At 42.0% G+C, this 26417-nt stretch overlaps 1 protein-coding gene across 1 annotated transcript in view; it reads left to right on the top strand.

Annotated features, from left to right (window-relative positions):
* The window catches only part of LOC149451737 (alpha-2-macroglobulin-like protein 1), a 224293-nt gene that overhangs the window by 183752 nt on the left and 14124 nt on the right, over nucleotides 1–26417 (top strand). The window contains exons 27-31 of the mRNA XM_089690335.1: nucleotides 709–783; nucleotides 7267–7429; nucleotides 13969–14150; nucleotides 14518–14733; nucleotides 19810–19934. Of these exons, the coding sequence (XP_089546461.1) occupies nucleotides 709–783; nucleotides 7267–7429; nucleotides 13969–14150; nucleotides 14518–14733; nucleotides 19810–19934 (761 nt within the window). The remainder of the gene's footprint in view (nucleotides 1–708; nucleotides 784–7266; nucleotides 7430–13968; nucleotides 14151–14517; nucleotides 14734–19809; nucleotides 19935–26417) is intronic.

Here is a 26417-nt window from a genome sequence, read left to right as displayed (position 1 = left end):
TTAGTGTTGTCATACAGCCTGGGCTCACAGTGTAAGGCCATACACATTCACTGGCCACTTTTTTAGGTACACCTGTTCAATTGCTTGGTAACAAATTGCTAATCATCCAATCACATGGCAGCAACTCAATGCATTTTTGACATCTAGACATGGTGAAATTGACTTGCTGAAGTTCAAATTGAGCATCACAATGGGGAAGAAAGGGGATTTAAGTGATTTTGAATGTGGCATGGTTGTTGGTGCCAGACAGGCTGGTCTGAGTATTTCAAAAACTGCTGGTCCACTGGGATTTTCACACACAACCATCTCTAGGATTTACAGAGAATGGTCCAAAAAAGAGAAAATATCCAGTAAGCGGCAGTTGTGTAGATGAAAATGCCTTGTTGATGACAGTGGTCAGAGGAGAATGGGCGGACTGGTTCAAGATGACAGAAAGGCAACAGTATATTGGCACTCATATGTCATAAATTAAGGGTATGTATACTTTGATTTAATAAAATTTAGGTGTGGGTAGGGTGCAGTAAGGTGGAAAGGGGGAAGCTGGAATTGGGATTTATCAAAGAAAACATACCACAAGGCATTCCAAAGGAACCACTCTGGCTGAGCAAAATAGGTAGTGGAGGGTTTTTTTATTGGATGTTTTATAAGCTGTTGTATTATCAGTAACTATATTTAAATGTTCTCATTATATTTTCTTTGTCTTTTCAGGAAGGGGGTGAAGATGAGGTGACACTTACAGCATACATTACAATAACCTTTCTGGAATACAGGAAAGTGTTCAATGTGAGTTCTCTTTTTGCGGAGAGTAATTTCTCTGGTGCAGTTAATGAGCTTGTTATCCAGTGACTAAATTATTAAAGCAGAACTAAAATCTAACTTTACAAAAATTGCAAAGACATTAAGGGGTTTATTTACTAAAGCTGGAGAGTGCAAAATCAGACTCACTTCTGCATAGAAACCAATCAGCTTCCAGGTTTCATTGCCAAAGCTTCATTGAACAAGCTGAGGTTAGAAGCTGATTGGTATCTATGCAGAAGGGAGTCTGATTTTGGACTCTTTAGCTTTAGTAAATAAACCCCTAAATGTCTCTTCTGTAATAAAATAAACCTACCTGCCTGCTCGCAGTCTTCTTTAAAATGTATGCTGAGCTTTGCAGTCACAGCTCAGTATATGTTGACAGTTTTGGCCAGCGCTTTTTGCCAGCAGGAACGCACTTCCGGCACCTCCAGCACTGAAAGTTTGTAAAGTCAAGGGGTGTCGGGGTGTGCTGGAGGATCTGTTGTTGCTGGCTGCTGGGGGACCTATTGTCACTGAATAAGATCTATTTCTGTGTGGTGGTCTATTGTTGCTGGTGGGGATTTATTGTTGGTGAACGTCAGTTGTTCCTGGAATGGATCTACTGTTGAGGGAGGGGTCTATTGTTGCTAGCTGCTGGAGAGTCTATTGATGTTGGCTGCTGTGAGATCTGTTGTAGATGCTAAGGGGTTTATTGTTGCTTGGGTGGAATTTTGTTTTAGGGTTCCATGGTTGCTGGAGAAATCTTTTGCTGTTGGGGGGTTTAATGCTACTGGTCACGGGGGGATCTATTTTTCTTCTTTTCTTGTTATCATTAACACATTCCATACAAATTCTTTAGCACCACGAAATTATACTTGGCTCTGTATTCCTTAAAATGAGTGGTACTGGGAAGTGAGTAGGGGGTGGAACCAAGTGAAGGTGCTCGGAGGTGGGTAGGGGGGCGGAGACAAGAAGTGACTCAGAAGGGGAGAGTTCCTGCACCTGTTTTTTGAGAAAAAAGCCCTGGTTTTGGCACAGTCCCTGTGTGCCAGGCTGACTGAACTCGTGCGTATGTGGCGGTGTTACATGATCCCATGTTGGCCAATCAAGATGGCCGAAGACCTGTAAGAAGTCGGGGAGAAGGTGTTGTCACTGGCAAGGGAGTTTGCGGGCACTGGAAAGTTGGAGCTAAGGTAAGTATGGTGGATTTTAGTTCCACTTTGTTTGTAATAGCTTAGCCAACCTTACTCAAATTTAATTAATCAGGATGCTGTATTATTATCAGGTAACTGGCAAGACGGGTTTAATTAACCATTTAGAATCTTAGGGGCCTGTTTATAATAGAGAGTGGATATACAGTTGTGTTTAAAATAATAGCAGTCAGACATCACTGACCTGATCAATCACTGTTTTTGGTAGAAATTATATTTCTACATGGCAAATAATTTACTAGCAGGTGTAGTAGAGTAATAGAAATCCAACAGACCCAACAGTCATGACATGCATGCATGCTGCTGATTCTGTGTAATTGAATCACTAATTGAAAGGGGCATGTTCAAAATAATAGCAGTGTGGAGTTCTATTAGTGAGGTCATTCATTCTTTGAAAAACAGGTGGCAAATATTGCCCTTATTTAAGGAAGGAAGGCAGCAAATGTTGTACATGCTGGTTACAGTGCATTTCTCTCTGAAATTCTGAGGAAAATGGGTTGTTCAGAAGAACAGCGTACCTTGATTAAAAAGTTGATTGGAGAGGGGAAAACATAAAAAAGTACAGAAAATGATAGGCTGCTCAGCTAAAATGATCGCAAATGCTTTAAAATGGCAACCAAAACCTGAAAGACGTGGAAGAAAGCGAAAAACTACCATTCGAATGGATAGAAGAATAGCTAAAATGGCAAAGACTCAGCCAACAATCAGCTCCAGGAAGATCAAAGAAGGTCTAAAGTTACCTCTGAGTACTGTTACAATTAGAAGACGCCTATGTGAAGCCAAGCTATCTGCAAGAAGCCCCCGCAAAGTCCCATTGTTGAAAAAAAGACATGTGCTGAAGAGGTTACAATTTGCCAAAGAGCACATTGACTGGCCTAAAGAGAAATGGCGCAACATTTTGTGGACTGATGAAAGTAAGATTGTTCTTTTTGGGTCTAGTGGCCGGAGACAGTTTGTCAGACGACCCCCAAACACTGAATTCAAGCCACAGTACACTGTGAAGACAGTGAAGCATGGTTGCGCAAGCATCATGATATGGGGATGTTTCTCATACTACGGTGTTGGGCCTATTTATCGCATACCAGGGATCATGGATCAGTTTGAATACATCAGAATACTTGAAGAGGTCATGCTGCCTTATGCTGAAGAGGAAATGCCCTTGAAATGGGTGTTCCAACAAGACAACGACCCCAAACACACCAGTAAACGTGCAACATCTTGGTTCCAGACCAACAAGATTGACGTTATGGAGTGGCCAGCCCAATCCCTGGATCTTAATCCAATAGAAAACTTGTGGGGTGACATCAAAAATGCAGTTTCTGAGGCAAAACCAAGAAATAGAGAAGAACTGTGGAATGTAGTGCAATCATCCTGGGCTGGAATACCTGTTCACAAGTGCCAGAAGTTGGTTGACTCCATGCAACACAGATGTACAGCAGTTCTCAGAAACAGTGCTTATACAACTAAATATTAATTAAGTGATTCAAAGGAAAGCAAAATCTTCAAACATTTTTCAGTTTATATAATGAATGTTTGAGTTTGTAAAGAAGAATACAAACACTGCTATTTTTTTGAACAGTCTAATATACACTTCAATTTTTTTAGAGGAACAACACAAATTTGATATATTTTTCTTCATGTTTTGATTTGGAATAGAATGTGTAGTGTTCCCAATGCATTTTTGTGTATGGAAATAAAAGCTTTTAGAAGGATTTTGAGCTATATTCACTTTTTTCTACACACTGCTATTATTTTGAACACAACTGTATCTATCAGAGGTGTCCTAACTGCAGCCCAAATTTTACAGCCCATCCATAAAATGCAGGCTGTGGTGTGGAGCATTCAATACCCCAGAGAATGTTCTCTGCTTTGTGCAGCAGAGATAGCTCTGTAATTGGGTGAGTTAGTCATGTGACTGTTTTCTCAATCTGCTTTATAAATGAATAAACACACCATCATTTTTAAATCTCCCCTTTGTGTATTGCCAATTTGTATGTGCTTTTCACTTAAAGTGGTTGTAAGCCTCTGGCATAAAATATGAAGAAATCATATCCCTATATAGTGTGTACTTGCCTCAACCTCAGCTCTGTTCCTGTGTGCTTTGTGAAGGGCAGTGTGTCCATTCCCTCCAATCATCTATGAGCTATGCAGAGTGTAAATTCAACTCCCTGTCCCTTGCTTTCTGAAAGATCAGACAAGCTGTATGAATTCTGGACTTTGAATGACTGTAGAGAAGACTGCAAATAAAAAGGTACAACTTACTGTATAAAACACACGAGGGCACACACTCCTCGTGCATTACCGTGATACAAAATGTATTAATATAAAATAACAAATGGATGCTCACAAACAAAACTGCATTGTAGACAAATATCAAAATGCTTTGGTATGGGATATCTGGGTCCCGTCCTAGAAACGCCTGGTTTAAAAAAAAACTGACGCATTTCGGGAACTAAACTCCCTTCCTCAGAGCTGAATGAACCAAATATGCCAGCCATCTATACAGCTACAGATCAGAAGTCGACACCGCACTTCCACCACGTGGACACCCACAAGGCGGGACCTAACCAGAGCTACACCTTCTAATTTTATATGGCAAAATGACAGCCAGAGCAAAAACCAATGTAAGGTAAAAAAAAAGTATAATGTCAATACACAGAACCATCTGGTGTAGATGCAAAGCTAATTAAACCTGGGGACAACTTTCATTATCATTACAGCAGGGTCATATTTCTATATTTAACAACATGAGTAATGTAATCAAATGGAAAAAAATCTCCATACTACTCACTGGAATGCTAAGTCACCATGTTCCAATTGTTGATTGAGGAACCAAGCTGCACTAAAAAAGAAACAAAAATGAAAACACCATCAGGTAGTATTCCCTGGAACGTATGAACCAAGAAGCTGATACACAGCCTCAATACAGGACGGAGCACCGGAAATGAGTCATATCAGTATGAGACAGAGTTCCAATCCGCAGGACCAGAAATATGTCAGAAAAGAGGGCGGGAACACCACAGAAAGTGTGGCCACAGGAAGTGTTGCCTTGCTCCTTTATGTAGCCAAATCGACTCCCTCTCTTCTCCTATATATATGCTGTGATATGCAGTGGGCGTTTTTGCACCAGGGTTTGGTTTCTATGGGCACGCCTAGGGGGCTGGTCTGTCTAGATTACCTCTCTAGGTGTGCATCGCCTTCTTTGTTTCATGCATGGTGAGCATGTTACAACTAAAAATGTAAATGTATTTTATTGGGATTTTATGTGATAGAACAACACAAAGTGGCACATAATTGAGAAGTGGAAGGAAAATGATAAATGGTTTTCAAAATTTTGTACAAATAAATATCTGAAAAGTGTGGCATGCATTTGTATTCAGCCCCCGAGTCAATACTTTGTAGAACCACCTGATTGCTGAAATTACAGTTTAAAGTCTGGGTATGTCTCTACCAGCTTTGCACATCTAGAGAGTAAAATTTTTTCCCATTCTTCTTTGAAAAATAGCTTAAGCTCTGTCAGATTGGTTGGAGAGTATCTGTGAACAGCAATTCTGAAGTCTTGCCACAGATTCTCAATTGGATTTAGGTCTGGACTTTGACTGAGCCATTCTAACACATGAATATGCTTTGATCTAAACCATTCCATTGTAGCTCTGGTTGTATGTTTAGGGTCCTTGTCTTGCTGGAAGGTGAAGCTCCACCCGTCTTTTGCAGGTTTTCATCTAAGATTGCCCTGTATTTGGCTCCATCCGTCCTCCCATCAACTCTAACCAGCTTCTATGACCCTGCTGAGGAAAGCATCTCCACAACATGATGCTGCCACCACCATGTTTCACGGTGGTGACAGTGTGTTCAGGGTGATGTTCAGTGTTAGTTTTCCGCCACACATAGCATTGTGCTTTTAGGCCAAAAAGTAAAATTTTGGTCTCATCTGACCAGAGCACCTTTTTCCACTTGTTTGCTGTGTCCCCCACATGGCTTCTCGCAAACTGCAAATGGGACTTTTTATGGCTTTCCTTAAACAATGACTTTCTTCTTGCCATTCTTCCATAAAGGCCAGATTTGTGGAGTGGACAACTAATAGTTGTCCTGTGGACAGATTCTTCCACCTGAGCTGTGGATCTCTGCAGCTCCTCCAGAGTTACCATGGGCCTCTTGGCTGCTTCTCTGATTAATGCTCTCCTTGCTCAGCTTTTCAGTTTAGGTGGACGGTCATGTGTTGGTAGGTTTGCAGTGTCAGACTCTTTCTATTTTTGGATGATGGATTGAACAGTGCTCCGAGAGATGTTCAAAGCTTGGGATTTTTTTTATAACCTAACCCTGCTTTACACTTCTCCACAATGTTATCCCTGACCTGTCTGGTGTGTTCCTTGGCCTTCATGATGTTTGTTCACTAATGTTCTCTAACAAACCTCTGAGGGTTTCACAGAACAGCTGTATTTATACTGAGATTAAATTGCAACCAGGTGGACTCTATTTACTAATTAGGTGACTTCTGAAGGCAGTTGGTTCCACTAGATTTTAGTTAGGGGTATCAGAGAAAGGGGTCTAAATACAAATTCACGCCACACTTTTCAGATATTTATTTGTAAAAAATGTTGTAAACCATGTATCATTTTCCTTCCACTTCACAATTATGTACCACTTTGTGTTGGTCTATCACATAAAATCCCAATAAAAAACATTTATGTTTTTGGTTGTAATATGACAAAATGTGGAAAATGTCAATGGGTATGAATACTTTTTCAAGGTACTGTAGCAGATGATAGTTTTAGAATCTCAGTCAGGTTTACATTATTGTGTGTGTGAGGAGATTTTTTTCATTTCCTGCTAGTTTTCATGGAGAAGGATTAGAATATCTGTCAAGTATCCACGTTGTGGAGATTTTCTCTCCACATTGTCATAGTGACATCCAGCGTGCTAAAGTTTGACAGAGTGTCACTGGGATAGGATGTGAGGCACACATTTGAGATTTTTTATTTAGGCTCAGTTGCTGTGGGTTACTGTATCGTGTATTACCAAATACACCTGTATATTTGCTGTAATTCATAATGGATGTACTTAAACAATGTCCCATGAGAGTTGTGCTGCATTGTTCCTTGCCTTGGCCATGGCTGTTGAGTTTGTTGGGTTGCTGTTAACAATGAATGCCATCTCACCACTTTTAATGGTATGCGCTGATGTTTTTTGCAGTAATGCTGGTTAAAATGTGTGGCTTTACACAATTTTCTGCAGTATAAATGTGTGAACAGGCCCTCATACTGTGATTTATTTACAGGACAGGCTGATGGATAAAGCACTAAATTGTTTGAAGGATTCAGTTGAAACAGTAAACTCTACGTACACCCAGGCTCTGATGGCCTATGCCTTTACCTTATCGGGAGATGGGGAGCTGAGAAAACAGATGCTGGAGAGCCTAGAAAAAAAGTCTGAAAAAACAGGTAATAAATTTACAAGATTATATTTGTAATCACCTTAACCACTTGCCTACAGGGCACTTATACCCCCTTCCTGCCCAGGCCAATTTCCAGCTTTCAGCGCTGTTGCACTTTGATGACAATTGCGCGGTCAAACAACACTGTACCCATATGAAATTTTTATCATTTTCTTGTGACAGATAAAGCTTTATTTTGGTGGTATTTAATCACCTCTTGGTTTTTTATTTTTTCTTAAACAAACCAAAAACCACTGAAAATTTTGAAAAAAAAATGTTTTTTCTTAGTTTTTGTTATAAAATTTTGTAAATAAGTGATTTTTCTCCTTCACTGATGTGCGCTAATGAGGCTGCACTGATGGGCACTGATAGGTTGCATTGATGGACACTGATAGGTGGCACTGATGGGCACTGATGAGGAGGCACTGGTAGGTGGCACTGATGGGCATTGACAGGCATCACTGATGGGCACTGAAAGGCAGCACTGATACATGGCACTGATAGGCGGCACTGACTGGCACTGATAGGCAGCACTGACTGGCACTGATAGGCAGCACTGACTGACACTACTGATAGGTGGCAGTGATTGGCACTGATGGGTGACACTGAAAGGCAGCTCAGATGGGCAGTGATATGTGGCATTGATGTGCACTGGTAGGCACTGATATGTGGCACTGATGGGCACTGGCACGAGGCACTGATGAGCACTGATATAAGGCACTGATGGACACTGACAGGTGGCACTGCTGGGGCTTCCCCTCCGCAGAAAGCCGATTACCGGCTCTCCTCTCCTCTTGAGCTGTCATCGTGACAGCTCGAGAGAAGAGAAATGCTGATAACCGGTATTTCCCTGTTTACATGTGATCAGCTGTGATTGGACACAGCTGATCACATGACCGAGCCAACATCTTCGGCTCTTTCCGTGATCGGTGATCCGCTGTGTCCGAGGGACACAGCGCACTTCCGATCGCCGCTCTGCGCGCTCCCTGAGCCGCGCATGCGCTGAACGAGAGAACCACCTTGCGCCCGTCATATTACTATATGGCGGGCGGGAGGTGGTTAAAGGGTAGGTTAATATTAAGGTCCTAATCCACTTATAGGTGTGGCCTAGTGGGCCATGTCATATGATGGACTCATTTATTCATTGGGGACTCCTGCAGTAAAATCTCCCTGTTTAGCTCCTGGCTCTGTTTCTGACAACCTTGGGGTGTTCCAGAAGAAACTATACAGATCCAGAACTTCAAGAGCAGAGAGTTCACATCTGGATTCCGTTAGTGATGCAGGACATGTAAGGTGATAAAGCTCTCTAGTGAAAGACCAAAATTCTAGTTTTGGACGGAACTTCTCTCAACACTCTCTCAATCAACATTAAAAATGTTTAATCCTTATGCTGCTAGCATTGGCAAATAGATAGGAAAACATATCATATATAATTGTTTTAAACTTTTTTTTTACATTTTCTTAGTTACTTGCTGATTTCAAGGCCTAGAAAAATTATGTAATTTATCCTAGGAAACTTCAGGAGGGGAGGAGGGACTTTCTCAGCTAAACACACCCTCCTTCCTGTGTGCCTGAACTAAGGGTAGATGGATTCCAGGAAGTGACTGATACATGCATTGTCTCCCCTTACTGAACATGGCCACAGCCAGAAATGCTGGGGGGGGGGGGGGGTTTCAAAGTGATTTCTAAGCAAAATAAAGCACAGAGACACGGAGTTTGATTTTAATATTAAAAATGAATTAAATAGCATTTTTGGTTTGTGGTGCTCAGGTGCAGCATAGATCCGTTACAATTACCCTAAGAAAGAAGGGCAACTGTCACTTCTGTTACACTCTGTGGTTTCCTCCAACAGCCTTTATGTCACTACGGGACAAACAAAACAAACAAAAAGGCAGAAATAAAATGCCCTGCCTATAATGTAAGTGCATAGACAACACAAAATTGCCAATTCCAAAAAAACAATAAGTTGGGCCAAAAAAGTGCAGAAACTAAGGGTGAAAATACACAGTAATGAGTATCATTCTTACCAAATATAGCTACATATCCCATTGGCGTGGGGAACAGGCAAACAAACAACAGTTAAAGTAGGGGCAGAACAGAAAAATAGCCCTTAGCGTGTGAGATCGTATTGACAATAGTATGAAAAATCAAAGGAAAAGGTATAAAAAAGTATTACCATGAAGTCTGGAAATGGGAAAAGAAGACAAGCAGGAACAAAGTAGGGAGAGAGAGAGACAAGAGGGGACAAAGAAGAGAACAAAAGGGGGGAGGTGTCAGAAGGCATGGGGGCCCCTGGGGGAAGCCTTCCACCCAGTACCTCCATATAGTGCAGGTAGGCAGTTAGGATCAGAGCTCCACGGAGATTAGAGGTCAGCCAAAGACATCAGTGCATGGAACTTTCTTAATGGCAATTTCTTTAATCTTCCATAGCAAGAGGATGATTAGAGGTGCCACTGGTTTTTTTTTCCCAGTAAAGGATACATGCCATGGTAGGTTTTAGCAGGTGCATCTACAGGGAATGTTTATAACGTTTTGTCAAGAGTGGGTGAGATGTAGAAGGAAGGCTGCTGGGTCACTCCCCAAGTTGACATCTGTTAGCTTGAAAGTTATGTCCCCACCTGCTTCCAGGTGCGTAGTACAGAAATGCTCCAAAGCATATGTAGCATAAGGCTCTCTTGTTGCTGACATTGACAACATCTTGGCGAGGACTGCATCAAGAACTGATGTAATGTTCGGGGGATCACGTATCAGCTTGCAATAGAGACCAATGAGTTTGCTTCAGGATCCTCTCTTTCTGTTGTTCCGTAAAAGCTGTGTCCAAATCTGCTTCCCATTTCACAAGGTACGCAGGAGGAGGATGATCAGACAGGTGTGTAACAGTTTTTACTGAGATCAGTAAGCCATTTCAGAGAGAAGTCGAAGATGAGCACAGCCACTCAAACTCCATCAGAGGATGTAAAGAACTCCCATCCTTCCAGATTCTTATCAGAATTCTGATGAATTTGTAATGCCCCCAAAAATGGAAGTGGGGGATCCACCATCACCTGTTTTTTTTTTCCTATCTTTAATCTATTTAAGCCTCCCCAAACAAAAGCACGTTGATATTACATATCTAGTAGTAAGAAGCTGCTTCCTAGATACCAGTTACCCTGTAAAAGGCATTCTAAACCTTGTGTATTCCACCTACATATGATGTGCACTGATCGGGTAGTTTCATGGTGTCATTTGTTGCCCTGTATGCACAGCCTATAGTAGAGTAAATCTTCACATTCCTGTGTCAGAAGTTTCTGTTTGTGTTTAAACATGAGGCATATAACAGGTTATTGCAAGTCCTCTATTGTCTGAGAACTGACACTTCCTGTGTAGAGACTACATATCCCACAATCCCTGGATCTCTTAGCCCAGTGCTTATGTAGCACTATCCTCTTAGGAGTTGCTGAGTATTCGGGTCCCCCTATAGTACTGGAAATTCTGGGTCCCCCTATAGTACTGCACAAACAGGCAACATGCATTTTTCACAGACTTGCATTCTGGAAACAGTCCTTGAGCTTGTTTTTTTAAGTTTTTTTTGTTTTTTTAAGTTTTATTAGGGGTATTGAACTTGGGTGGGGTTGAGGGGTGTATGGGATACCCAAGGGAACTGCAACTCTGCCTGGAGGTAGGCCACTTCCCACTGGGCCCCCTCCCAGGCTCCTACATCTCAGCCTCTCACTCCATCTTCCACCTGAATGCTCCTGCTGCTGAGCATGCTCAGTCACACTCAGTCTGCCTTGGCCCCATGCCAAGTTTCCTGCTTTGAGATTGGCCAGAGTCCTCTAAGTGTGCAAGCCAGCCCCTCCTCACCCCTGTCCACTACTTCTAGAATCTTCTCCAAGTTTCTAGAGCAATGGAAGATACAAAGGAACTGATCTGCAGAACCCTCAGCCTGACCTAAATTTGACCCACTGTCTCTTGCCCAGGCTGTTAGGCTACGTTCACACTAGCTTTGTTTGCAAACGGCAGACAGGCATTTGGGAAGCGTTTTTACCGCTTCCCAAACGCCTGGGAAAATCCAATCCCTACCTGTCAGGTATATGTGCAGAGATTTTAATTAACCTTGAGAAACAAAGTTTGGCTTCCATGATGCAGGGTGCCCTGCAGTGTAATGTAATGGAGGTGGTTGACACAGATACACAGTTGGGAGAATTCAATAAATCCCCTTTGAAATGGCCTGCACCAGATTTTAAAATCCCTGCTGTTCATTTCGGTAACTTTACTAACACATGCGGCAGATTCAACTTTTTTTTTGTCTTTTTTTCCTCTGTTTTCACCTGGTGATGTGGCCAGTAATACACCTCCTGTATTAGAGTGCCTCCACTCTGGATGAAGGCACACGGGGGCACCTTTGGACAGCAGCATTGTCAGTCTGGGGGGAGAAAAGTGATGTACTAGCAGATTTAAATACACTAACAATCTGAAGCCAAGCTCTGGATAATACTTTGAACAACAAATGTTTTTTCCTTTTGGGATAGGTGTTTTACATAAATAAAAGCTGATTATTGTACGCACCCTTGCTAGTGTTAAATGTTGTTTTCATCTCTGTAACATTATGCTAGAGAGCTGCTTCTTTTGAAAAACAACAGACTTAATGGCTGGATCACCAGATGTAACTATAAGAAAGCCTAGAAAAGAAAAGGAATGCAGCCATCACATATAAGAAATGGTAAGCTGCAATATGATAAATGTTTTTGGGTTTTATTCCACTGTAACAGCACCACTTTTACAATGTAGCACTAATAATGTACCAAATTCAAAAATATTTTCTGGTCTGCCTGTAGTCCAAACCTTTTTACCAATTGAAAATATTTGGCACATCTTGAAATGAAAACTACGACAGATGACCCAGGACTGTTTAGCAGTTAGAATCCTATATCAGACAAGAATGGGACAGCAGTCCCAGATGTTTACAGAGTGTTATTAAAAGAAAATGAGATGCTACACCATGGTAAGCATAGTCCTGTCACAACTTTTTTGGGACATATTCTCAGTTTAAACATTTAACTGCTTCCCAAACGTGCTATAGCCAAAATACGGCTACAGCGCTGTTATCCATTTCTGGGAGGGCGTCCATGGACGTCCTCCCAGAACTTGCCCCCTGCGTGCCCCCAGCGGCGTGCACCCAACCCTGTCTATGATTGCTGTGTCTTACGTACACAGCTGATCACGTAATGAGCTAAAAGACCAATCACAGCAGCCTTTTACCATGTGATCAGCTGTATCCAATGACACAGATCACAAAGTAAATACACTTACCGGTTATCGTCAGCACTTCCCTCACACTGTTACACCGTGAGTAAAGTACTGCTGATAACCAGCAAATGTGGCAGGGGAGATCTGCACTGATAATCAGGGTGCTGATTATCAATGCCACCCAGCAGTGTCACCTATCAGTGCTGCCATTCAGTGCCTCCAGTTGGTGCTATTAGCCAGTGCCCAGCAGCACTGCCTATCAATGTCCATCATTGCTGCATATCAGTACATCATCAGTGCCTCCTCATAAATGCCCACAATGGCGCCTCATCAGTGCCCATCAGTGCTGCCTATCAGTGCCCATCAGTGCTGCCTATCAGTGCAGCCTCATCAATGCACATCAGTGAAGGAGAAAAATTACCTGTTTGCAAAATGTTATGATAGAAACAAAGAAAACCTTTTTTTTATTTTTTGCTCTTTTTTTTCGTTTACAGTGCATAAAAATAAAAAAAACCCAGTGACAATTAAATACCACCATTACCGCGCAATTGTCATTCAAAGTGTGATAGCGCTGAAAGCTGAAAATTGGTTTGGGCAGGAAGGGGATGAAAGTGCCCGGTAGGCAAGTGGTTAATGAGGTTTCTATTTTCTATTGTGAATAAAATAAGGGTTTATGAGATTTGCAAATGATTGCATTGTGTTTTTATGTAGATTTTACAGTGTGCCAACTTTTTTGGAATTGTAAATGCTATATATCAAAATGGGTTGAGACATTATTTAAGCTTCCCTGCAGTAAATTACCGCTGCTTCGTTTGCGGTTCCTCCGATTCTCCAGCTCTGGGCTGGAGAATCTGGAGGGAGAACACAGATCGCCAGTGAAGGGCTGACATCGCTCCTTCATACACTGGCCATCTGTGTGCTGAGATGATCAGTGGAGAACAATCCTTAGGATCGCCGCTGATCTCTGTTTCATAAAAGGACACCTGAATTGGAACAAGTATGCAGATCAGGAAAGTCAGATAAAAGTCCATAATGGCATACTTTGCTTCAGGTCACTGACTCTAAAATATTGAAGTAAGAGGATTAGTATGATCACCAGGCAACTAGCAATGGCATTATACATTTTTTCATGACTCATCTAATAATGCATTTGATTACAATAATGCAATTCTGGCAGCGTTGTATTTTTGAAAACACCACAATATAAGTGAACCTTTTTTGAAATGTGGCCTACTTAGATGAGCTTATAATGTCTACCACATAGCGTCTTGGTTGATTTCTACCTTTTGAGTGTGTGGTGTGCTTGTTTTTTCTCAGCTGGGACCAAATACTGGACATCGGATAGCAGTGGTCATGGTGGTGTGGAGATATCAGCCTACGTTCTCCTCGCTATACTATCAGATGAGGCCGCTTCACATAAAGATATTGAGGAGGCATCAAGCATTGTCAGCTGGATGGTGAAAAAGCAGAAACCCCAGGGTGGATTCTACTTAACTCAGGTTATATACTTTTCTACTGCTGTAATATTCTGTGCTAGCTGTCATGTAATGTAATTCATGTTTGCCCAGAGTCTTATTTAAACATTGGGTATTCAATAGTCCTAAGTTAGCAATGCGGTTTTAAAAATCCTTCTTGATTCATTTGATTCAGTATTTTATTTTAGGGTTGCATAATGTAAATGCATCTTTAAGTATACTGTTTTTTTTTTGTACTTGTTTGTTTTTTATTTAAATAATTGTATTTTTAGTGACAGTCATGTTACCTATACTGGAAATCAAATTGTTGCATGATACAGTAGTGTTTTGTTGGTTAGAGTAACTAAATCTAAGTCATCTGCAGGCTTTATATATTGACATTTTTTAACAGGATATGGTGGTTGGACTTCAGGCTTTTACCAAATATGCTAAAGCTACTTACAGGGACACAATAGATCTCACTGTGTCCATTAAGTCATTGTCTGGGTTCCAGAGGCAATTTCATGTGGACAGGACAAACCGCCTGCTTTTACAAAAAGAACATTTACCAGATACTGCAGGAATATATACAATCACTGCCACAGGAAATGGATGTGTCTATGTTCAGGTCAGTAGTGTATCTGTCATATAGCAGATGATAATTAACAGATCTTACATCTTGGGAAAAATCTACTTGGAATATTACTCAAATGTATGTAAAGGTACCAATCCTTGTATCGAAAACAAAATATATTACATTTATTTAAAGGATAAGTTCACATTTGGGAACATGTTACATGTCCACCCCCTTGTGACAGCCATACAAGGAGAAGTTCCCTGTACTAGCTGTCACTTTTCAAAAACAGCACGGTCGATTGGGGCTCCACCCAAGTGGCAGCATCGTTGATTCACAGAGTTCTGTGAATGAATAGACTATGAGTCCCGACTGCCTTAGCCTTCTCAATGAACTACCACGGCACTGTGGAGCACCATAGTAGTTCATTGACATGCTGCACAGGCAAACAGATATACTGACAGGTCTGCGGGAGACCTGCCTGGCACCAGCAATCTGCTGATTGCTGGTGCAATGCTTTACAGGCTCCTGCAACAAAAAATAATAAATGCACATTTTTTTTTACCTGTAAAAAAATATGCATTTATTATTTTTTGTCAAAAGGTGAACTAAAACTGAAGGCAAATTTTTTTTATGCAAATAACTAATTATACAGAAGACCTTATCACATAAAATTCATTGACGCAATCACAAAAAATAAAACTAAAGGTCTATAAAATATAAAAATAAAAAAACAAAGCTCATAAAGTCCAATATATCATTAAAGTGTCAGTGCTGAAAAAGTTGTCATGCATCAAAGAGATTCCACAAAATTATAAATAAAGTGATTTTATCTTTGTGCAAGGCATAGCTCTTTACAATGTGAGTGGGTATTGTGGAAGAGGTAGTATTTTAATAAAAGTTAAATTTTTTACACAATGGCGGCTTTTCCTTGTTTCCTTATGGCATACTCATTAAAGTATAACTAACTTTTTTTTAAGTTTTTAATAGAGTGCAATAGAGTTAGAACCACTGACAGTTTTTGCTGCTGTCTGTGTCTTCGCCTTGTCACATACCTCATAGCAGAGCCTGACGTATCGAGGGAGGCCTCTCTTACAGCCACGTCTCAAGAACCACTGGTGATGAGAAAGTGACCGCAAGTTCACAGCGAGGTATGAGCACCTGTAAGGTGTTCAGCCGATTATATAGGTAAGTAGCAGGTGCTTCGCCAGAGATGGGTCAGATGGCCAAAACAGCAGATGGCAGCAGCAGACCCTGGACTTGGCAGACAGCATGTGGGCAGTTGCTTGGCTGGTAGATGACTGGTCGCAGGTGCAAAAGAGGCTGGCAGCACATAGCAGGTGAAGGACCAACAGGGACCAGGTAAGTAGCATGCAGAGCTGAGCAGACGGATAACTGAATGCGTGGTCACACAAACCAGGCCCGCAACAGATGGTCGGGTACAAACATGGACAGCGGGCAAGAAAATGGTCAAGGTACAAGCAGAGATCAGCAACACTGGAGCAGGCAGATGAGAAGGAGGCAAGCAGAATCCAGAGACAAGCCAAGGTCAGGGCAGACAGCATTCAAACATGGTCAGGGCAAACCAGGTCAAACAGGACCAGAAGCAGGAACACAGGGAGAGCTGTAGATCAGACAGCACTGACTAGTGCAACTGCTGCACTGAAATAGTCCATTTGGCTACAGCGTTAGCAGCAGGTGCATGCACGTCCGCTCATATACATGTCTATGCATAGCCAAACGAGTGCTCGGAGGCCTGTGGCTGCACATCTGTATGAATATTGAGCCCTGTACTATAGCCAGTGCTTTCCTAACACCCCTTCTATTTGTCCTGTTTACCGTTCTCTTTTATCTAGTTTTGGGTAGTCCCCAGAAAAATAATAAAGAGGAAATTCTCCAGTGAGGACATTAGTTCTGGTGACCTGCGGGTCTCCAAGGGATTCCCTAATTTGCAGGGATTTCCCCTCACTTCCTGTCTGACGACGGGACAGGAAGTGAAGGGAAATCTCCGAAATGGGGCACAGATGGCGAAAAAAAAATGTGACTTTCTCTATCAAAAATGAAAATAAAAAGATTTGCCTATACAGACAGTCCCCTGGTTACAAACAAGATAGGTTCTGTAGGTTTGTTCTGTTCTTAAGTAGAATTTGTATGCAAGTTGGAATAAGTATTCATTATATATAATAATAATTAATATTTTGTCATTTCTATATGTTTATTTTGACTAGGTCAAAAATAGATTTTAACCAGAATGTATTATTTTATAATAAGAGTTTTAATTCACCTTTTTTTGTGAAAGTTTTAGTTAGAACAACAACCCTAAGGCTACTTTCACACTGATCTGCCACAAAAACATAGCAAAACCGCATAGGCGTTTTTACCATGCATTTGCCGCGCTTTCTGAATGTTTTTTAAAGGACACGGGACTTAAAAATTGCACCAAAGACGCTACTCAGATGTGTTTTAAGGCGCTTTTCAGGCGTTTTTCATTGATTTCAATGGGAAGAGGCGTTTTTGTGGCATTTTGTTTTTTTTAACTCACCAAACATGCCCCAAAGATGCTGCAAGCAAGACTTTTTACACTGCAATGCAAGGCCAACGCCTCAGTGTGAAAACATACATAGCTATACATTCACATACATAAGGAAGAATTTTTCTTGAACTTTTCAGGTGCTTTTTTTAACGCAAAAACACTTCAAAAACTCCTCAGTGTGAAAGTATCCTAAAAGTATGCATGCAAAGATCTTTTCAAACTTGGCTGCAAATTCATACTTTTCATAGCAGGCAAATCTTTGAGATGCAGAAATCTAGGAAAAAGCAGTGAGCCAGTTGAAGAGATATCAAAGTAGATAGATCTGATAATGCTGTACATAGCAATGTTTAGGTATATGTTATGTATGTATTTTTTTTGTTTTTTTTTAATGTATCTTTTTCATTGCTAAAAAGTTAGTTACCAAAGAAATGTTCCAATAAATACAACACTTCTATTATACCAACATCATTGCGCTAATGTAATAAAGAGAGAAAATACACTCACTGGATGCTGCTATTATTAAAAAACTCAAAATAATAATAAAAATGTGAAAAATATACAAATCACAAATAATAGCGCAAACCAAATCACACAACTAAATATAACCACCACCAAATAAGTGCATAATAATAGTGCAAACAAAAAATCAATAAATAGGGAATCTCAATATAGTCCATTCAGAAAAGTCCATATAAACATGATCCTCAGTAAATGAAGTAATGAGATCCTCCTTCATAAGCAATGTGGTATTCAGTGCTCAAAAACACCCCATCAAAATGCACACTCACCATGTGCTAGTAATTAACCAGCATGTCAGTATATATCCAGCATTCACCAAACAGACTTCAAAGGACAATCCTCATGTGTTGGTAATTACTCAACATACTACTATGTATCCAGCATATCACCAAACAAACTCCAGAGAAGATCCTCTCATATCCAGATTAGCACATGTGGGTAAAGAAAATACTCGCCATAGTGCAGTATCATCCAACAAATTTATTGCCAAACAAACCCCCCTTAAAATCACACTCACAATGAGCAAATAAAAACAAGGCATTTTGTTATATCAGAGCTCCAGTCTCTGCATCCTGTGTCTCACCAGCCAGCCCATTACCATTAAGATGGTAATAGTGCGATCACGTGATCCGGACACGTGCATCAGCATGAGTAGTGATGTCACAGGAAGGCCGCACACTGACGCGTTTCGTCCAATGACTTCTTCCGAGGGTTTGCGCTATTATTTGTGATTTGTATATTTTTCACATTTTTATTATCTTTTTCATTGGTTTAACTTTTGTTTTATATTGCACACTGGACATTTTTACAGCTGCTGTTTTTGGCTTTTGGCGTTCTTTTCTACAGCCAGTAAATTCCCCATGTTATCTTATGTGTTCATGCACACATAGGCTGTAGTCAGTATTTTTTGGCTGGAAAAAAAACCCCCCAGAACTAGTAGGTTCTAGAGGAGATTTTTGTCTGTAAAAACGCTCTAACACTGAAAAACACGGCAAAACATGGTAAAACACAGCAAAAAACACGGCAAAACGTGGCTACACGCTAATGCAAAAATGCTAAAAAAAATGCTGAAAAACTTTTCACAGCTAATGCTACCAGTGTTATTAAAACTCCCAGTGTGCATGGAGCCTAATTGTTAAGTGGTACATAGTTTAAACCTAAAGAATGCCATACGCGGGATGGAAAATTACTCCTGCTAAATACCACATTAATTTCCAACTGTTGCTGAAAATAATACGATTAAACAAAATTGTGTAAGAAAATAAGAAGGACAATATAAGAAAATAAAGGTATCCATCTGTAAAATGGCAATCTAATGGGTAAAAATAATATTTACCCAATTCCCACCTGCAGGATGTCATATGACATCCTGGACTTTGAGTGGAGATACCAAGATGGTGCCTGCAGCTACAGGCATCATCCCAGTATCTTTTTTTTTTTTTTTTTCGGCAGCCAATTCTGTGTAATGTAAAAGCAATACTAGCAGCTAATTAGCCACTGGATTGTTTTTACAAGTGACAGGAGGGGTGCCTGTCACAGTGGGGAGCCCGAAACTGAAGCTAGCACTACTATAGGGCTGAATGGGGACCGGAACATCCCTGATAATCTCTATGGTATTAGAAACTGGAAGTGATGGGTATTTTGTCACTTCGGGTTTTGCCGGATGTAAACAAATGCTGTGTAATACAGTGTGACATAAACAATTGCAAAACCCACCATATTAATCTCTAGGACCTCTGCCTTATTTATGTAAAGCACGTATCACTTTGATTATATTGATTGTTTGTCATCTTATATTAATCACTGGAGTGTTTTTATTTATGTATTTCACATTGCACAGTTTTTAACGTATATTTATTTATTTATAGTTTGATATATATTAATATTGCAATTTGGATATTTGCTTAGCGCTTCACCATTTGTTGGCTATTTTGTTATATCCAGTGGTATAGGGAGTAGGTGACAGCAGCTGGCACGGTTATTAGAAGTGTTGAGCGCAGGAGGATTTCTTTATATAATTTTATAATGCCATATCATTGTTACAAAGGCATATATCTGCTTTGTTTACCTCTTTCTAGACATACCTGAAGTATAACTCACCACCTGAAAAGTCTGCTACTTCCCTTTCTCTCATGGTCAGCACCCAGCCAGCAGTGTGCACACATGAAGTGCTGAAAAAATTTGACCTTCACATGGAAGCCAGGTACAGATTGCTCTGAAAGAGGTTTCCTGGAAAAGGGTTGAAGTTTTCCTAATCACTTAGTTTTAGGGTTGTTTGAAACGGTAATGTTTGAGCCCCACTTCTGTAACAATGAAGTCTTTAAGTGTATGTCGGGGCAAAAAAAAAGTGCATCTTTGTAATACATTCACATTTCCCTATGTGTTATCCCTTTAAAGACCCTTCAAGTATAGAAACATACCAGTTGATCTGCTGAAATTCCTCTTAGCTATTAATTGTCTTTTGTGAAATGACATCACTCAGTATTTTCATAGACTGAAAACTTCCACCTCTCCCTATCTCTACAAGTTGTTCTCTAATCCAAAATAAGAATCAGGCTGGGCATATTAGACATCTAGAGATAACAAAGGATGAGTGAACTGGGCATTGGTCAGCTTAAAACTTCTAATTTGAATCTATAGGTTTTGCTTTGCACCTATAAAACTGATATAACAAAACATGTTAAGGCACACTAGCTTAAAAAAAAGCCAGTGCTCTTGGCAGGAAAAAAAAATGCTATTGCTGAGTGTTTTTTGTACTAGCGTTTAGAAGCATTTCGCTTTTTTTCTTCCAGAAAAATGCTCTCAAAACTGCCAAACAGAAGGGTTTTTTCTGGTTATAAATGGTGAGCTTAAAAACACCTCTAGACTACCTAATGTGCATGGACACATAGAATAACATTAGCTGCTTCTACAGGCAAAACGCTAAACTCCTCTAGGAGCAGCGCTTTTTTTAAGCCAGTTTGCATGGAGCCTAAATAGTATATTTAACAGACCAAAAAGGAGCTTGATTATCAAGGTTTACACACTCTGTAATATGAGCTAATCCTTGCCTTTTGCATATGGCTGCTACTGTAAAGAGATGTAGCACTACTTGCTGAAGATTTGGGTCCCCCTATAGTCCTGCACAGCCAGGCAACACGCATTTTCCACAGACTCAGAGCACTCAGAGCCAGAAACAGTCCTTGAGCTCAGTTTTTGTTTTATTAAGGGGCAATAAATGTGGATGGGATAAGGAGTGTACGGGATGTTCAATGGAACTGCAACTGAGGACAAACTCCTTAGCAACTATGCACAAGTCTTTACACAGCAGAAACTCTTCTTGGAGAGCTCTCCAGCCTCTCCTGGTGCACCACCCCAGACCCTAGATAATTCTCTTATTATCCAGCTGCCTGAGGAAATCCTTGGGCAAGGGAATTCAGTGCCTGCCACCTTAAATGAAACAGTCCTGGGTAAGGAGCTAATCAGGTTTCCCATCAAAGTGCTGTTTTTCCCTTAATTGGCTCAGAGGGTATAGGACTACTCACTCAATTTCAGTCCTGCGAGTAGATTTAGGTGCGTGGCTGCCTCAAGGCCTTCCGCTGAGCTGGCTCCTTTCCTGGGTCTACAGGTGGTCCTCACTCTGGTGGCCGGTGAGGATAAGTGATCCATCTTTCCAGCGCCCTGCCTGTAGGTAGGCCCCTTCCCACTAGGCCCCCTCCCAGGGTCCTGAATCTCAGCTTCCTCACATCTTTCTCCTGAACTCTCCTGCCACTGAGCAGGCGCAATCACTTTTAAGGGCTGTCCTGACCCCATGCCAAGCCTTCTGCTTGGGTATTGGTCAGGATCCCCTAAGAGTGCAGACTAGCCCCTCTTCACCCCCACCCACTGCTTCTAGAATCTTCTCCAAGATTCTAGAGCAGGGGGCGGTATCAAGGAACTGATCTGCAGAAACTTTCATGCAGCCCTGACCTGAATTTGTCCCAGCTGACTATTGACCAGGCTGCTACCTTTCTAACTAAAAAGATAATCAGCTAGCTCCCCCTAGCTAACTAGGAGGGTGCTACAGAGGGATGGGGTTATGTTTAGTTTGGTGTCAGTTACATTATACACTGAAGTCCTTATTGTTAGTGGATCAAAAAGGAATGTTCACTGCATGCATTTGTTTTTTTACATAATTACAGTCACACTTTTATTTCCTCCAATGGTGGGGCTGTTTAGTGATTTACAGCCATTAACTTTCATAAGAGAACTGAGAGGTTATGTATTTTTTAGATGAACACTGAAATCAGCTGTGGTTAGATGCTGTTGTGTTAGGGGTGAGACTGCCATAAATGCACATGTAGCGCTACCACCAGAGGAGCAACTTGTATTTTTTGCCCAGGTCTCCCCTTGCTTTTAAAAAACTATTTATGGGGTAAAAGCCCCCATAAGGAAAGAAGGTACTTATAAAATGACTCAAGTAGTTTAACTGAAATAATAGCTTTATTGAAACCACATATAAATGTTTATGTAATTGTATATAAACAGTCAACAAAAGGCAACCCAATAGTTACCACCAATGAAGGGTGTATGGGAAAAGAGTCATGATATAGCATAGAGGGGGATAGCAGATCCTAATGCGTGCACAGCTGAGGTTGAAAATCAAGTATAGACATAACCATATATATTGGAATATTGAAATTTTATAGGCCTCAGCCAGTCGTGCGTGACTGGTTGCCTTTTGTTGACTCAGAGTCTATTGATATATTTTTCAGAGGACTTGGCATTGTGCATTTTCAACATCTAACCCGGGGTTTCCTCATTTTTAAGTGACAACATTGTCATGTTTTTAATAGGTGACATGTGGAGACTTTTTCAATCTGTTTATATACAATTGGATAAACATTTATATTTCCATAAAGCTAATATTTCAGTTAAACTACTTGAGTCACTTAGTAAGTACTTTCCTTATGGGGGCTTTCCCCCCATAAATATTTTTTTCCAGTGCATTTTTGGGTACCGTGACCCACACCCAATTAGTAAAGTTAGTGAACGGAATAATTATTGCTATTATTATTTCCCCTGTGTGGTGTCACTGTTTGTTATACAGTTTTGCCTTCTTTTTTATACTTTAAATTACTCCCATTGCTTTGCCTCACAGCCAGGTACAAAGTATTTTCCACAGCTAGGCACACACACTCTTTCGCTCGTTGTCTTCAATGACCAGTCTAGGGGATTTTGCTTATGGAGTTTTATTGTAGAACTGGTGATATGGGTTGGGAATTTAGTAGGATACTCTAAAATTAGAACTAATCACACTGTGGACATCTAGCTGATCTCTTAGTTGAGCACTTTTAAAGTCCTGGCTGAAAGCAGATAGCAGACTTCTCTTTGAATTGTAGTTTAGGAGTGAGCAAAGTCCCTTTAGCAGTAGTAGTAGTTGCAGGGCTGAGCTCCTCAGGTACAGGCCTGGTATGGCAGACTGTGGCTGTCCAAAAATAATAGAACTGAGCAAGGTCCTTTGCAGTAGCAACAGTTGGACAAGCTCTTCAGAACACCAGCCAGTGTTCCATTTTCTCAGACCCACGCTGACTATTCAGTACCATAGGGGTCCCCAAGATCTCTTAGTGTCTGCACTCACAAGTTCAAGGACAGAATGGCAACCTCCTTCCAATTTTCCAAGCTACTCTCGCTCCGGTGATACCAGACAGATCTTTGGCAAACAGCTCCCCTCAGTCAGCTTACTGTAGAACCAGGGTCACTATTCCTAACTTCAGGACCTCAGGTCGCCCACCCCAGTCCCTCATGGCAGCAAGTGCCAGGCAAGGCAAGCCTACCTACTGTAAATACAACTTCGAGCATGCAATGGGACCACCCTCCCCTACAATTGGCCAGGACTGGATTGGTATTCATGATGTTAATTTGCCTAGCCCCTACCCATGTTCTGGAAGGCTCTCACAGCTTCCTGAAGGCAGGCGGAACTCAGACAAACTCAAACAGCACCAGAGCAGACCTAATTAATCAATTACAGTATTCTGTTAAGCAGAAAGCCCAATTAGATTTTCCTCTCTAACTAGAGGCCTTTTGATTGGTCAGCACCATCACATGGGCGGCATTGACCAATCAGATGCTGTCTAGCCCATACTGTCATCCCTGAAAGGAGAGAGAGAGCCACTTCACAGGTCTAGGGATTTGAAATCCTTGCGATGAAACTACAGGCTAGACAGCATCTAATTAACAGTGGACAATGCTGACCAATCAAAAGCCCCCTAGTCCAAACTGTCATTCCTGGAAGGAGAGGAGAGATGGCGGCGGAGATTTCAAATCCCTAGACCTGTGAAGATGCTTTCTCTCCTACAGCTAAGAATATGGAACATCTACTTCAATAGTATACAGTTGCAAGAAAAAGTATGTGAACCCCTTGGGATTACGTGGAGTTTTGCATGAATTGGGCATAAAATGTGCTCTGAACGTCATCTAAGTCACAACAATAGAAGAACACAGTCTGCTGAACATAATACTACACAAACATTAGATGTTGCCATGGTTTAATTGCACATAACATGTAAACATTCACAGTGCAGGGAGGAAAAAGTATGTGAGGCCCTAGTTTAATGACTTCTCCCAGAGCTAATTGGAGCCAGGAGTGAGCCAACCTTGACTCCAATCAGTGTGATGATATTGGATGTGTTGCTGACAGCTGTCCTGCCCTTAAAAAACACACACCTGTTTTGGGTTTACTGGTTTCAAGAAGCACTGTCTGATGTGAACCATGCCTCGCAGAAAAGAGCTCTCAGAAGACCTACGATCAAGAATTGTTGACTTACATGAAGCTGGAAAGGGTTACAAAAGTATTTCCAAAAGCCTTGATGTTCATGTGTCCACGGTAAGACAGACTGTCTACAAATGGAGAAAGTTTAGCACTGTTGCTACTCTCCCTAGGCGTGGTCGTCCTGTAAAAATGACTGCAAGAGCACAGCGCAGAATGCTGCATGAGGTAAAGAAGAATCCCAGAGATAGGGGGCGTGGCTTGGCGCCGAGCGGAATGGCCGCATAATACAGGAGCTCCCGCCGGCCGGATCGGATTGCCAGACAGCGCGGTCGGGAGGGGTAAGATAATCCCCTCTCATCATGGGGAAACACGACCGGACGCTCTCCGGCACCCGATCGCGATCCCCAAGGGGCCACAAGCCAGCTGGGAGACACATTAAGGAGCTCTTTAGCTCCCAGGCTCAGAGAGAAGGGCCGCAGCCACCTCCCTCTCTCTCTCAATCCCCCTCTCCCCCTCCCTCTGCAGCCTCAGCCTCTGACACAGGCTGCTCTTCCTGCATGGCTATGCAGGCTGGAAGTGACACAGTGCCACAGCATGATCTCTCTCCTGCCACACAGTCCTTGTCCCTAAAAGATTTACATGCTGTGGCCACTGATATAAAGGCCTCTCTGGCTACTACCCTGACCACTGCCTTACATGATTTAAGGGAAGACATCCGCGCAATGGGCTCAAGACTGGCTCAGGTAGAAACGGTCTCCAGTAGCAACAAGAATGCTATACTCCACTTACAGAGACAGTCAGGGGTCCACACTGCGACTATCAGAGAGTTCTACAGGCAGATTGAAGACTTGGATAACCGTGGCCGTAGACATAACATTAGACTCCGCGGTGTACCAGAATCCGTGGAAAACCCTGATATACCTAAGGCGGTGACAACCATCTTTAACGACCTTCTGGGTCGCCCGCCGGCTACCCCTATTGAGATCGAGCGTGCACACAGAGCAAGTCGGCCCAGTGGGAGCGATGTGGATCCACCCAGAGATATCATTTGCTGCATTGTTAACTTCCCGCTCAAGGAAGATATACTTCGATGCGCTAGGATCAGAAGGCATCTGTCATACGAAGGAGCGGATATACAACTGTACCAGGATTTATCCAGCATGACCCTACAACAAAGGCGAGCTTTGAGGCCACTACTGGAGTCGCTCCGTTCCCATAATATTCTATACAGATGGAGATTTCTGTTTTGCCTTTCAGCTCGGGTTGGTGACCACACATATGACTTGCGAATTCCTGAAGATCTACCATCTTTTTGCTCGTCACTGAATATCCCATTGATCGACCTGCCTGATTGGCAGGGGTCTCTGAGAGGGCTTCCGACCCTGACCCCAGATTCAGCAGATGGTGCAATGGACTGGCAGGGCCACTCCCTTCGTAGAAGACGGACTGTCCCTTCGACTCCTCCAAGACCTCCCATTGGAGGCGCGGTGGCCGCTTCTAGCCCATCGGCCTCCCCCGCGCACAGAAAGCAACGGCACGAGCCTTAAACGGCTCCCGCTCCCCTTCCATCGGGCCACTTCTGTGTAATTCTTTTCAGCTGCCTGTGGTTCATTATATTTCTTCTGTTGTTCCCATGGCCTTCCCTAAGGAACTCCGAATGCCTCCTCTCTCACAACTTGTTTTGCGCTGGACTCCCTTCCCAGTTGACACGTCATTTGTTAGCTCTTTGGGGAATCTACGCCTCTGGACTCTGACCAGCACCCACTAAGGGAAAGACGCCCTGCGGGTGTCTCCACTGTACCCCTGCCTCATTGGTTCTAGAACCTGCTGCGAGTGATAATCGGTTGCTCCGGTGTGGATTTCTTGATCCTCGGCTCGCCCGCTACTGCTGAGATTTGGCTCCCCGGATCCCCCAGCTGAACTTCTGTCCCCTCCTCACCTGGAACCCGCCCAGTG

The sequence above is a fragment of the Staurois parvus genome, unplaced genomic scaffold (assembly GCF_062004578.1).
Source record: "Staurois parvus isolate SC_StPar_1 unplaced genomic scaffold, SC_StPar_1.0 ptg000525l, whole genome shotgun sequence".
NCBI lineage: Eukaryota > Metazoa > Chordata > Amphibia > Anura > Ranidae > Staurois > Staurois parvus.
Note: the sequence above shows the minus strand (reverse complement) of the source record. Positions and strands in the feature narration are given on the sequence as shown.